The 14,753-nt window shown below is 45.4% G+C and overlaps 1 protein-coding gene across 4 annotated transcripts in view; it reads left to right on the forward strand.

Moving 5' to 3' along the window:
- LOC139061302 (calcium-activated chloride channel regulator 1-like) overlaps positions 1 to 14,753 on the forward strand; it is a 380,566-nt gene that overhangs the window by 16,597 nt on the left and 349,216 nt on the right. For all 4 annotated transcript variants that reach the window (XM_070541081.1, XM_070541084.1, XM_070541083.1 and 1 more), the window contains exons 3-4: positions 719 to 804; positions 1,906 to 2,075. In XM_070541081.1, the coding sequence (XP_070397182.1) occupies positions 1,914 to 2,075 (162 nt within the window). In that variant the 5' untranslated portion in view covers positions 719 to 804; positions 1,906 to 1,913. The remainder of the gene's footprint in view (positions 1 to 718; positions 805 to 1,905; positions 2,076 to 14,753) is intronic.

Raw genomic sequence — 14,753 nt, forward strand, 5'->3', positions numbered from 1 at the left:
CAAAACTGTGCAGAAAGCTGGTAAATGTGGAATTTTCATTGAATTGGTCTGTCGCATAGATTCGAATACGTTTGTTCAATCGGCACATTTTTGTTATTGGCGTATCTTCTGCTATCCGTAACAAAACCTTTCCTTTTATGTTAATTAAATAATCACGAGCTTAATGCCGTAATGAATCCCGTTGACATCAAGTTTAACTTCAAACTCCTTTTTGGTATCATAACCTGCCCCGAACTCCACAACTGCGTCGCGCGTGATAGGATTTTTTAAAGATGAACAATGATAATGCGCTTTCCTTACTCCCCCGTGGCACAGGCAATACTGGATGTGCATAGAATAAAGTTTTTGTAACACTCACTTTGCCGATTATGCCATATTCTATGTCACGCTATTATTGTTCTGAACTGAGGTTTGCGTTCCACACCGTTCGCGTTCCACCCAGTTCCACCCTCTTCCCTCTTTCCAAGTCATTTCCCCGTTGACTTGTCAACTTGCCGTGCGTTTGTTGAATGTAAACTTTTCTTGTTTATAGCTTCCTAAAACATTTCCCGTCTTTTTCTGAGTGTTAAGGCCAAGTACTTTGTCCTATATGTCTTTTGTAGCGTTTGTAAGTACACTTTTGTGGAATTTTTCGTTCAATTCTGTTGTGATGTACATATGGGGCCGTGAAACGTAAAAGTATTCCAACCTGTTTTTGTTCTAATCTCCTGACGTCAAGTTTACGTACCACCGACGCAACCATCGAGCGGTAACCCACAGCGTGATTTAAAAAGCCCAAGGAAACGCCCTCTTCGTTCATACCAGGTAACTTTTTTCCTTTCAAATCGAATATCTTTGAAGAACAGAGTTGCGCATTCAAAAAAGACATCCACAGGAAAAGGCGATGGAGACGAAAAGAAAGAAATCAAGTGGCATTATTTGTGGGAAGGTACATTAATTATCCAGAATCACAGGTAATGAAGGGATGAGGTCAATGGGAGGGGGAGAGAAAACACACTCCAATCTACTCGCAATCAACAACAGCTGCGCAGAAAAATCTTTTCCTTTTGGTACAGTTTGACAGAAGTGTCGTTAACACATTTATCGTTGTTTTCCTTTACGTGGTAGGCCTCCAAAAGCTCACCCGAAGATTTATTTTTACTTTTTCCTATTATTTTTATGTTCTTGAGCAAAGGCACGCATCCAGTGCATGGAAGGCAATAATCGCCATATTAATCCATGTTTTAGCGAACACATCCCTTTGACGCTATGAGTTTTCGCGGTTTTGTGACGACGCGTGACAGACAGGCAAAGTGTGCGCAGCCCGAGAACGCTCAACCAATGGTAGAGTATTCTAGCGAAAGAGACGTCGAATGAGGAACAATTAGGTTCTTTCGTTCGTTCTAATTGTGCACAATCAATCTGCAAACAATCATATCAGATTTCGCAGCTTTCGTGTGGTCGCGTGAGAGACAGGCGATGTGGGGGCGGCCCGAAAATTTTTTAACCAATCATGGAGGGTTGATTGCGCAATTGGAATAGTAAAAGTTGGAATAGCTTTACGTAATAGCGCCCAAGCGCAACACCGTCCCATCAAGTAAATAATTGAATAATATTGTTAGCCAATTAGTATACGGCATGCTCGGCAACTCGCATTTAAATATATAACCACTGCAATTATATTCCATTCTTCGATGTTGCGGAGCTCTGTTGGGGACAAATTAATAATTTCATTGTTTTCATGTGGTTCAGGTATGCACAAAGATCTTGAAGCTAATTTATCCATAAAAGTCGCTATGAAATAGACCGCAGCCGCGTGATCAGCGTGCTCAGTTGTAGCTGATTGTAGAGATTACGACGAAAACTATTTAGTAAATTTGTGATGAAAATCATTTTATAGCAAATGTCTTGCTGTTTGTTTTACAGAGGCGGACATGGTTATTCTAGGGCGTGTACTTTTTGCAGTAGCCCTCTTGGAAATAGCTTGCAACTCGAACTGTCTCAAGATCGATGACGACGATGGAGGGTATGTTGATGTTCTGGTTGGCATCCAGCCAGATATCCCGCCAAATGAAACCATCGTCTCCAAACTGAAAGTAAGTGCGAGTTTCCGTAATTTCTTTTACGCTACTCCTAAAATAATGTTCTGGATTACCACTGTTCAGCCAAAAGACCAATTACTGTCATTTGTCTTGTCACCGTGTTCATCCTTGCTCGACTTTTGTGTATATTCTCAACCCGACAGCTGTTAGATAGCATTCCGTATTTTTATTGCGATGACAACTATATGTACATTCCAGGTAACTTCCCGCTGATGTCATTGCTCTCGGAGTCGTCTTAATGTTCCGTAAAAAGTGCAATTGCGGCAACATCGTGGCCCAACGCCACATACGGTGGGTGCGAGTGAAGGCGTGTGATGTTGTACCGAGGACGGTGGCTCATTCTCGCGTGCGCGAGGAAGAAACGGACAGAGGAAGCACGCCGTCTTCCATGACGCGCAAGCCACAGAGATGTGGGGTGGGGGAAGTTGAGATTCGGCCGCCGCTCAGTATGGCGCGGCTGCGAGGTCCCAATCTTTAAAGTGATCTGAGATGGGAACAGGGTACTGCGAGTGTGCTGATAGCTTAGTGTGCGCACTGTTCTCGCCGCTAAGTTCGCGTTGAAGCGAGAGGCAGCACGATGGCCCGTTCGCTCGCTGTTGCTGCCACGCTTTCTCATGACAGCGTTGATGACATGGAGTTTCCGTGGTCATCGAGTAAGATGTGTCCATGTTTGGTTGTGCGCGCGTGACATGTTTCCTCATTTTGGTAGTAAGCAAATGTTTACACGTTTACACGGCGGATAAAACTATTATCCTTCTTTTGTATAGCGTTCTGATAATTGATAATTTGCTAATCAATTTTTGACCTTACGTGCGAAACTGCGGCTTTTAATCGTTTTGTGTACTAGTTAGTGTCCCTTGTTTATTTAAAAAAGTGTGCACAGAAAAAAAAGAACAATGTAATACTTGCGGGACCTTTACACAACGAAAGCAGTAAGTTCCTACAAAGCAATATCTTTCCCGCAGTTGTTTTTATTTGATTACAATTACTGTATTTTTCACACTATCTTTATCTGGTCACACGTAAGACCGCGGATATGTAAACTGATACATCTCATGTACAATCGTACGCAGAACGTACGGACCATTGCGGCCGCGTGGTGATGATTACAGTTTCATATTCCTTTTCAAATGGGGTAGTGACAAATAGTCATCTAGCCTGCTTCATTTATTCAGCCATTCTATAAATGCTTATTATTCACGCATACTGCCCGAACCTTCTTGTTATTTTCACTCTTTCTTGAAATCTCTAATCTACCTCGTACTATGCTATCTCTCTATCTACCTCCTGTTGTGTGGACCTATGCATGTAACAGATCCACTATTCGCTGCTTTTATGACCATTACTTTAGACGTCTCTTGCTTACCTCGACGGCTGAAAATTTCATCCTTCCATGAATCTTAAATTGCAGCGCTTCTGTAAGGTGGACGATAAATGTCGGTCTTGCCGGGTGAACCCCTTTGTATCCCTTTCGGATATTTTGAGATGTTTTTTATATCCGCAGCTGCAGATACATGTCTCATACTGTTAAGTATATTTCCCCTGGTATGTTATTGTCCTTTGGCAACCACCTAGTGCCTACAATATCAAGACACCGGCATTTGTGTTATCGTACCGACTTAACATTCTAGGATCTTTGTTGTAATTCCTGTATATATCCATCTTTTGTATCGTGTTTCTCTCACATTCTTTTTCATGACTCCTGTTTTCTATTCACACTTATAATCCCCCTGTACTTGCTAGCCAACTGTCTTGACTTCTTCGATTATTCTTTGTCGACCCTATCGAGGCAAAAATATGTGTGCACTTAGTCACCCATTTAATTCATTCACCTTCCCGAGTCCTTCTGCAAGGATAATTTTGTTTTGCGCTTCTCTGACTTCAAAAGAGCCACAAACCACGTCACACTGCTCCGGTTCATTTGGGATTTCCCCGTGGGCTCCCAAAGCTAAACAGCCTACCAATGTTTGGTTGACTTCAAACCATGACAAGCTGCCTGATTTTAAGCGTTCAGTGCTCTTTGCGAAAATTAGCACTGGCACCATTACTCATTTTCATATTTACTATTTTTTGTAGCCCTAAAAATGGCATCTAAAAATGCTATCCACAAAGAACTAGTCTCTGTGCACTTATTCTGTACAGAGATAATGTCCTCTAAGATTTTGTGGTTACCCAGTATATTATTTTTTGCACTAGTTGAGGCACTTGTCTCTTTATATCTTGCATTTTCATTATATTTATTATCGATGTTACCGTAACTAGCATGTACGAGCTCCTCTTATCCTTGTCATCTTCGCCCATGTAGTTGAGGCTCATGTTGCTTTCACGCCACCCAATGGCGATTTTTTTGTTTTAGTAATTTGTCCAATGGCTCTATCAATTGTGCTTCTTGTTTGGACCCAGCTTCTTGAATAGAGCTGTGTTACGATTCCATGTGGTCCGGCTACAGTTTAATTACGGACATTTTTTTCTGCATTCTTCCGATAAAAGATTCGTGCTACACATTTTATTCCCTCAGGCTTTTATACTGTTTGATCTCGTTCAGTTTGGCTGCCGCTTTCTTTCATGCCGAAGTTATCTCTAATCACGTCTCCGATATACTGCAGGGTGTCGTCTCCTTCGAAAATCTTACCGTACTCATTCTTTATAGCCGTTTCTGAACACATAGTTCGTGCTGCTATCACTAATGGATAGCTGCCGAATCATTTTGGTGCACCTTTGCCTGTTTTGCGAATGTTATGCATGTAATGTTCCCTCGTGCATTAAATATTTTCTTGCACAAGCTCACTAGCCACCCTTTCTTTGTAATTGTTCACTCTAAGGACTACCCTTTCGTAATATCCCAACTTTCAAGCTTTCTGTATTTCCTGGATGCCTGCCTAATTCTTCTATACTTTGTTTTATTGCATTGTTTGGTTACTTACGCGATCTCTTCTTTCAACTGAAATCATTTCTGCACACTAAACATTTTGACACCCTTAAGAGTGTAAATCAGTTTGTCGCCAGACGAACACCCTAAGGGTGCTGCTGTCTACACCTTACAGTTGGGCTGCAATTATAGCACCCTAGAGAGAGGGTGTCCAGCAAAATAAATTTATGGTGTAGGGGTGCAAGTCCATATTAACTCCCTTCTATGTGGGTGTTGGAAGGGTGTACACCCTTTCATTTCTAGTGTGTATGGAAGGCAGGTACGGCAGTACATGCATTCAATTACTACTATGTACCGCAATCCACGCGTAACTCTCGCGTGTGCCAGAAGGTTCAAGTTCGGCTACCAAACGCACCGTCGAACAGACGGCCTTGAAGCTTCGATGGGCACACACACCTATACGTGTGGATCACATTATATATTAGTAATTCACGGTGTATATTGCAAAACCTGCCTTCGCTGCACAAAAACAACCTAGCAAATGTCACTTTTGAGCATGTATATTAACACCAACGGTTATCACGATTTCCAGATCTACATACCATGCAACACAAACTGGTATGATATATACTGCATTTTCAAGAAAAATGTAAATATATTTATTGCATGCTGAATACAGAGTACAAGATATACATAAATCATATGAAATATAAACATGCACAATCACCAAACACATCAGTAAGTACAAGAACATGTACATTTCCCACAAAAGTATCTAAAATATATCTATTGATCAAATCTGTTATCAGAGAAGAAACTATGTATAGCGGCACTGAAAGAGCCTGAGTTGACTTGGCCGTGTTTTGGGCTACATAAAGGAATAAATTTTCAGTATAAGGCTCAATGAACGAAAATTCAACTTTTGATGCCTTGAAAAAAAAGGCATATTGCAAAGGTGAATTAGGGAAGTAATTGAAATGCAGAGCAAACGCACAAGATACCTGTTATTTTGTACACTAATGTAATCGCAAAGCATTATGAAGAGTTTGGAAAGTTGATGTAAGCATAACTGGCCAACATTTTTTGAACTGAAAAAAACTTTCCAAGCATAGACGTGCTTTAAGTGAGGTTTAAGCCAGCAGCATTATTGCTAATTTTCTCTTTCCAACAAGATTAAATGAGCACGAAAAATATCAATTTTTTAGTGCCTACATAGTATGTCCTCTTTTGTGAAACGAGAGTTCTCTATGCTAAAGGTGCTGTGTAGCAGATTTGCTAACCCCAATTCCAGTTTCTACAAATTTTTGTCTTGTAACCCGGAGGCACTGGTACATAAGAATATGTAGTTTGAAAATAGGTTCTTTTCTTACTGTAAATCAAGAGTGAATATTCCACATTTACTATTATGTGGGTGCAAAGTGCAGTAGAAGGCCTGATAAAAGCAAACCACTCTTCATTAAACGATTTTGCTGAGCACGACAGGTGGACAGTGTTTTAAAATGCATAGTAAATTTCTAAATTATTTGCATTTAGATGCAGTAATACAAGATTAGGGCTTGCTGTAGCATGTGAGTATGTAAATTAGCAAATATGGTTTAATAAATTAGCCATACTCTGGTTACTAAAAGAACACAGGCACAGGCAGTCAGATAAAAGTTCGAGTTAAATATCACACTGTTAATATTTGCCACTAAATGGTCGTATCAAACATTATAAATATACTGAAAAAGGTGCTTTCTGGGGATAGTTGGCAAATAATGAGAACAAATTACGTTCAACATGAATTATAAGGACTGCGAGAGACGACGTAGACTGCGCTGACTTCCAATTATATTTTATTGCGTTGCCACATTGAGTGTATATATATAAGAGCAGGGATGCGCAGAAAACAAGTCGCAAGGGGCGTCTAACAGCAAGTCATTGTACTAAGGACGTGGTCACCTAAAAAAACATTTCTATCTCTTGAGATACAAGACTTCACTAGGGTCAGCGTGATAGAGGGGGCACTAACGCACACACTACCCAGTTTTCTGGTGAAATTTGCTTCTATAATTTCCCGGGTGACCTGTGAGCTGTGTCTCGCTAAAACTTCCGTATCTTCAGAGAGGGGCACGCAGCCACAGTCCCGGGGCAATGAATGCCCAAGTGGCTTTGAACTGTGTTATGGACGTTATAGTGCTCTCTTAAAGATGATTTAGGCACCTGCCTGTCCGTCCAACGTATTTACTGCCTCAAAATAGGGGAATATAGTAAACCAAATTCGTTGCACATATCACAAAACGTTTTCTGTGCCCGACAGAGTAAGAACTGTGACACGATTTAGGCGCGTTTACACACTGAGCTTTGCCAGCTAACCAGAGTTTGAGAAAAGGATTGTGATTCTTTGAGGTTGCCGAATTTTTTTTTAGCCTATCGGAGACATCATGCACATATGGTGGCACTGCCAACCTGTGTCTTTCAACCGGCTGGTTCCCTCACTGAACGGGCTTATCACGGTTTGTGCCCCTCAGAAGCTGTTCCGCTCTGGCTGAAATTAAGGCCAAAGGGTAGTAAAACCTAGACAGGCGATAAACCTGTGCAGCAAGACTATGTTGCAGCTCGTGTGAGCAAGAATTATTTAGGCTGGTAACGAGGCAAAGCTTTTGATACCTTAATTACCGAGCTTTGAGTGTTCAGAGTTAAAGGGCAAGAGTGACTTCTTACTTCTCGGTTCGAAGCACCAGCCTGAGATCTACAAAGCACGAGGAATCATCAATGGGGACCTTATGCGTTAGTTGTAGAGGCTTTCTTAAACATCTCCAAGACTGCCCAAGCAGCAGGCTCGAAAGCGTGATCAGTGCAATCAATAAATCATCATCATCACCATGAGCCTGGTTACGCCCACTGCAGGGCAAAGGCCTCTCCCATACTTCTCCAACAACCCCGGTCATGTACTAATTGTGGCCATGCCGTGCCTGCAAACTTCTTAATCTCATCCGCCCACCTAACTTTCTGCCGCCCCCTGCTACGCTTCCCTTCCCTTGGCATCCAGCCCGTAACCCTTAATGACCATCGGTTATCCTCCCTCCTCATTACATGTCCTGCCAAGGCCCATTTCGTTTTCTTGATTTCAACTAAGATGTCATTTACTTGCGTTTGTTCCCTCACCCAATCTGTTCTTTTCTTATCCCTTAACGTTACACCTATCATTCTCCTTTCCATAGCTCGCCGCATCGTCCTCAATTTGAGTAGAACCCTTTTCGTAAGCCTCTAGGTTTCTGCCCCGTAGGTGAGTACTGGTACGATACAGCTATTATACACTTTTCTCTTGAGGGATAATGGCAACCTGCTGTTCATGATCTGAGAATGCCTGCCAAACGCACCCCAGCCCATTCTTATTCTTCTGATTATTTCCGTCTCATGATCCGGATCCGCCGTCACTACCAGCCCTAAGTAGATGTCTTCCCTTACCACTTCCAGTGCCTCGCTACCTATCGTAAACTTCTGTTCTCTTCCGAGACTGTTAAACATTACTTTAGATTTCTGCAGATTAATTTTCAGACCCACCCTTCGGCTTTGCCTCTCCAGGTCAGTGAGCATGCATTGCAATTGGTCTCCTGAATTACTAAGCAAGGCAATATCATCAGCGAGTCGCAAATTGCTAAGGTATTCTCCATCAACTTTTATGCCCAATTCTTCCCAATCCAGGTCTTTGAATACCTCCTGTAAACACGCTGTGAATAGCATTGGAGAGATCGTATATCCCTGTCTGACGCCTTTCTTTATTGGGATTTTGTTGCTTTCTTTATAGACGACTACGGTGGCTGTGGAGCCGCTATAGATATCATTCAGTATCTTTACATACGGCTCGTCTACACCCTGATTATGTAATGCCTCCATGACTGCTGAGGTTTCGACAGAATCAAACGCTTTTTCGTAATCGATGAAAGCTATATATAGGGGTTGGTGATATTCCGCAGATTTCTCTATCACCTGATTGAAAGTATGAATATGATCAATTGTTGAGTAGCCTTTACGGAACCCTGCCTGGTCCTTTGCTTGACAGAAGTATAAGTTGTTCCTTATTCTATTTGCGATTACCTTAGTAAATAGTTGTAGGCAACTGACAGTAAGCTGATCGGTCTATAATTTTTCAAGTCGTTGGCGTCCCCTTTCTTATGGATTCGGATTATCTTAGCGTTCTTCCAAGATTCTGGTACGCTAGAGGTCATGAGGCATTGCGTATACAAGGTGGCCAGTTTCTCTAGAACAATCTGCCCACCATCCTTCAACAAGTCTTGTTACCTGATCCTCCCCAGCTGCCTTCCCCCTTTGCATATCTCCCAAGGCTTTCTTTACTTCTTCTGGCGTTACCTTTGGGATTTCGAATTCCTCTAGACTATTTTTTCTTGCATTATCGTCGTGGGTGCCACTGGTACTATATAAATCTCTATAGAACTCCTCAGGCACTTGAACTATCTCATCCATATTAGTAATGATATTGCCGGCTTTGTCTCTTAACGCATACATCTGATTCTTGCCAATTCCTAGTTTCTTCTTCACTGTTTTTAGGCTTCCTCCGTTCCTGAGAGCATGTTCAATTCTATCCATATTATACTTCCTTATGTCAGCTGTCTTACGCTTGTTGATTAACTTCGAAAGTACTGCCAGTTCTATTCTAGCTGTAGGGTTAGAGGCTTTCATACATTGGCATTTCTTGATCAGATCTTTCGTCTCCTGCGATAGTTTAGTGGTATCCTGCCTAACGGAGTTACCACGGACTTCCATTGCACACTCCTTAATGATGCCCACAAGATTGTTGTTCATTGCTTCAACACGAAGGTCCTCTTCCTGAGTTAAAGCCGAATACCTGTTCTGTAGCTTGATCTGAAATTCATCTTTTTTCCCTCTTACCGCTAACTCATTGATCGGCTTCTTGTGTACCAGTTTCTTGCGTTCCCTCCCCAGGTCTAGGCTAATTCGAGTGCTTACGATCCTGTTTCTACTGCAGCGCACCTTGCCGAGCACGTCCACATCTTGTAAAATGCCAGGGTTAGCGCAGAGTATGAAGTCTATTTCCTTTCTAGTCTCGCCGTTCGGGCTCCTCCACGTCCACTTTCGGCTATCCCGCTTGCGGAAGAAGGATTTCATTGCTGTTCCGCAAACTCCACTAATACCTCGCCCCTGCTATTCCTAGTGCCTATGCCATATTCCCCCACTGCCTTGTCTCCTGCCTGCTTCTTGCCTACCTTGGCATTAAATTCGCCCATGAGTACATTGTATTTAGTTTGCACTCTACCCATCGCTGATTCCACGTCTTCATAGATGCTTTCGACTTCCTAGTCATAATGACTGGATGTAGGGGCGTAGATCTGTGGAAGGTTTATTTTGTACCTCTTATTAGGTTTCACAAGACCTGCCACCCTCTCGTTAATGCTATAGAATTCCTGTATGTTACCAGCTATATTCTTATTAATCAGGAATCCGACTCCTAGCTCTCTTTTCTCCGCTAAGCCCCGGTAGCACAGGACGTGCCCGCTTTTTAGCACTGTATATGCTTCTTTTGGCTTCCTATCTTCACTGAGCCCTATTATATTGTCACGTGGTCGTGACGTCAAAGAACACAGTAGCAATACTGTGAACGACAGAAAAAGCTTTTATTGGGCGAACCTGTGCCCACAGAACAGGCTACACTTATAGCACAACGATAGCGGCGAACACGCTCGGCGATCGTCGAAAATCTGATCAGCCGGTCAAGCGCGGCGGCTTTTATAGAGCAGTAGTCGAATGTTCCAGACTAATAGTTCGGACCCACCTGCCTTCCACAAAGTTCTACACCATTCGCGTCAGGCGAATAAATCAGATAACATAAGGTTCGGCCACAACAGACAGCGGATAGAAGCATCGATACCTTTCCAGAAACTTCGGATACATGCCGGCGCGTCCCAGGCTGTGCGGTTACATTTGTTAGTCGGCGAAACGTGGTTGGCCGATAAAGATAAGTACACGTGTCAATACCCCCCTCTTAAAAAGCATCGTCCCGATGCTACAAATAAACAAAAGTAATAAACAAAAGCACTCGTAGAAAAGAACAAAAATGACGAAGTTCGTCAGCGTCCGTAAAACGGTTTAAGGCGCACCACGTGGACCACTTCAGATCGTGCGCGGCGCCGCTGTGAATGCGAAATGCTGTCTGGCACGACCTCATAGTCCAGAGCGCCAATACGTCGGATGACGTTGTGGGGTCCGAAATAGCGTCGAAGTAGTTTCTCACTGAGTCCTCGTCGGCGTATTGGAGTCCAGACCCAAACACGGTCGCCAGGTTGGTACTCGACGAAGCGTCGTCGGAGGTTGTAGTGTCGGCTGTCGGTCCTCTGCTGGCTCTTGATTCGCAGGCGGGCGAGCTGTCGGGCTTCTTCGGTGCGCTGGAGATAGCTAGCAATGTCAACATTCTCTTCGTCAGTAACGTGCGGCAGCATGGCGTAAAGCGTCGTCGTCGGGTTCCTGCCGTAAACCAGCTTAAACGGCGTGATCTGTGTTGTTTCTTTCACCGCCGTGTTGTACGCAATGGTTACGTACGGCAGGACCGCGTCCCACGTCTTCTGTTCGACGTCGACGTACATTGCTAGCATGTCGGCGAGGGTCTTGTTCAGGCGCTCCGTGAGACCATTCGTCTGCGGATGGTAGGCAGTTGTCCTCCTGTGGCTTGTCTGGTCGTACTGCAGAATGGCTTGGGTGAGCTCTGCTGTAAAAGCCGTTCCTCTGTCGGTAATGAGGACTTCTGGGGCACCATGTCGCAACAGGATGTTCTCCACGAAAAATTTAGCCACTTCAGCTGCGCTGCCTTTCGGTAGACCTTTAGTTTCAGCGAAGCGGGTGAGATAGTCCGTCGCCACGACAATCCACGTATTTCCGGAAGCTGATGTCGGAAACGGTCCCAACAAGTCCATCCCGATATGCTGAAAAGGTCGGTAAGGAGGCTGGATCGGCTGTAGTAATCCCGCTGGTCTTGTCGGTGGTGTCTTGCGTCGCTGACAGTCGCGGCATGTCTTGACGTGGCGGGCGACATCGGCGGTTAGGCGCGGCCAGTAATACTTTTCTTGTATCCTCGATAGCGTCCGGGAGAAACCGAGGTGCCCAGTGGGCGGATCGTCATGTAGGGCGTGCAGTACTTCTGGATGTAGCGCCGACGGAACAACAAGGAAGTAGTTGGCGCGGACTGGTGAGAAGTTCTTCTTCACGAGTAGGTTGTTTTGAAGCGTGAACGAAGATACACCACGCTTAAATGCCCTTGGGACAACGTCGGTGTGCCCTTCCAAATACTCGACTAGGGCGTTTAGCTCCGAGTCTCCTCGTTGGTGTTCGGCGAAGTCTTCCGCGCTTATTATTCCAAGGAAGGCGTCGTTATCCTCATCTTGCGGCGGCGGGTCAATGGCGTCGCGGGATAGGCAATTGGCATCTGAGTGTTTTCGTCCGGACTTGTAGGTTACAGTGATGTCGTATTCTTGTAGCCTGAGGCTCCACCGTGCCAGCCGTCCTGAAGGGCCTTTTAGGTTAGCTAGCCAACACAACGCGTGATGATCGCTGACCACCTTGAATGGCCTGCCCTATAGGTAAGGGCGAAATTTCGCTGTGGCCCAAACGATGGCGAAGTATTCCTTTTCGGTTGTAGAATAATTGCATTCTGCTTTTGACAATGATCGGCTAGCGTAAGCTATCACGTGTTCATGTCCATCATTTCTTTGGACTAGGACGGCACCGAGGCCTAGGCTACTGGCGTCAGTGTGTATTTCGGTATCGGCGTGCTCGTCGAAGTGCACAAGTACGGGCGGCGACTGCATGCGTCGTTTGAGTTCTTGAAATGCGTCGGCCTGTGGCGTTTCCCACTTGACCTCGACGTCACATATAGTTAGCTGTGTCAGCGGCTCAGCGATGCGTGAAAAGTCCTTGACAAATCGCCTGTAGTAGGCACACATGCCATGAAATCTACGCACTGCCTTCTTGTCGGTGGGCTGCGGGAACTTTTCGATGGCAGCTGTTTTCTGCGGGTCGGGGCGTACTCCGGATTTGCTGATGACGTGACCTAGGAATAGAAGCTCATCGTAAGCGAAGCGGCACTTTTTTGGCTTCAGAGTCAGCCCTGATGACTTGATGGCCTCTAGTACTGTGGCAAGCCGCCTAAGGTGATCGTCGAAATTTCTGGCGAAGACAACGACGTCATCCAGGTAGACAAGGCACGTCTGCCACTTCAGTCCGGCTAACACCGTGTCCATGACGCGCTGAAACGTTGCAGGCGCCGAGCACACTCCGAATGGCATGACCTTGAACTCGTAGAGGCCGTCAGGGGTGATGATGGCGGTCTTTTGACGATCTCTTTCGTCGACTTCTATTTGCCAATAGCCAGACTTGAGGTCCATCGAGGAGAAGTACTTAGCGTTGCAGAGCCGATCCAATGCGTCGTCTATCCGTGGGAGAGGGTATACGTCCTTCTTCGTGATCTTGTTCAGACGACGATAATCGACGCAGAAACGAAGGGTTCCGTCCTTTTTCTTCACCAGCATGACAGGGGATGCCCACGGGCTTTTCGACGGCTGGATAATGTTGTCGCGCAGCATTTCGTCGACTTGTTTTCTTATAGCTTCACGTTGTCGCGGCGAAACTCGGTAAGGGCTCTGGCGAAGTGCTCGAGCGTACTCCTCGGTGATTATGCGATGCTTGGCGACTGGTGTTTGTCGAATCCTCGATGACGTCGAAAAGCAGCCTTTGTATCGCCGGAGCAGACTTCTAAGCTGCTGTTGCTTAATCACGGGGAGACTTGGATTAATGTCGTAGTCTGGTTCGGCAACCATGGTTGTCGGGGTAGATGCGGCGGAATCCGAGAGGACAAACGCGTTGCTGTTTTCCAGAATTTCCACGATGTATGCGATCGTCGTGCCCTTGTCGATGTGCTTGAACTCCTGGCTGAAGTTTGTCAGCAACACTTTCGTGTTTCCTCCTTGCAGTCGAGCGATCCCTCTTGCGGCGCAAATTTCACGGTCTAGCAGTAGACGTTGGTCGCCTTCGACGACACCTTCTACGTCAGCGGGTGTTTGGGTGCCGACCGAAATAACAATGCTGGAGCGAGGCGGGATGCTTACTTGATCTTCGAGCACACTCAAGGCGTGGTGACTACGAGGGTTCTCCGACGGTATCGCATCGTCTTCCGACAGAGTTACTGACTTCGACTTCAGGTCGATGACTGCGCCGTGTTGGTTGAGGAAGTCCATGCCGAGAATGACGTCTCGTGAACAGTGTTGGAGGATAACGAAGGTGACAGGGTAAGTCCGGTCGTGAATGGTAATTCTTGCCGTGCACATTCCAGTCGGCGTTATGAGGTGTCCTCCCGCGGTACGAATTTGAGGGCCTTCCCACGTAGTCTTAACTTTCTTCAACTGGGCGGCGATGTGCCCACTCATGACGGAGTAATCAGTCCCTGTGTCGACTAAGGCGGTGACTCCGTGGCCGTCGAGAAGCAGGACGAGGTCGGTGGCTCTTTGTCTTGCATTACAGTTCGGTCTTGGCGTCGGATCATGACTGCGTCGCGTTGACCTGTGGCTGGTATGTGACGTCGTCAGGTCGCCTTTCTTCGTCGCATTCTTTCCTTCCAGACTTCTTCGGGACGGCGGCGTGTCGTTATGTCGTCGAGGTAGTTTCTTCGGCGTCTTCGTCGGCGGCGGAGGATCTTCGACAGTTCGACGGACAGCAACCGCACCTCCATCGGTTGCTGCTTTTAGTTTTCCGGATATGGGATAACTAGATAGGATAACTAGATAACGTTCTAGCGT

This window comes from Dermacentor albipictus, chromosome 6 (assembly GCF_038994185.2).
Source record: "Dermacentor albipictus isolate Rhodes 1998 colony chromosome 6, USDA_Dalb.pri_finalv2, whole genome shotgun sequence".
Classification (NCBI taxonomy): Eukaryota; Metazoa; Arthropoda; class Arachnida; order Ixodida; family Ixodidae; genus Dermacentor; species Dermacentor albipictus.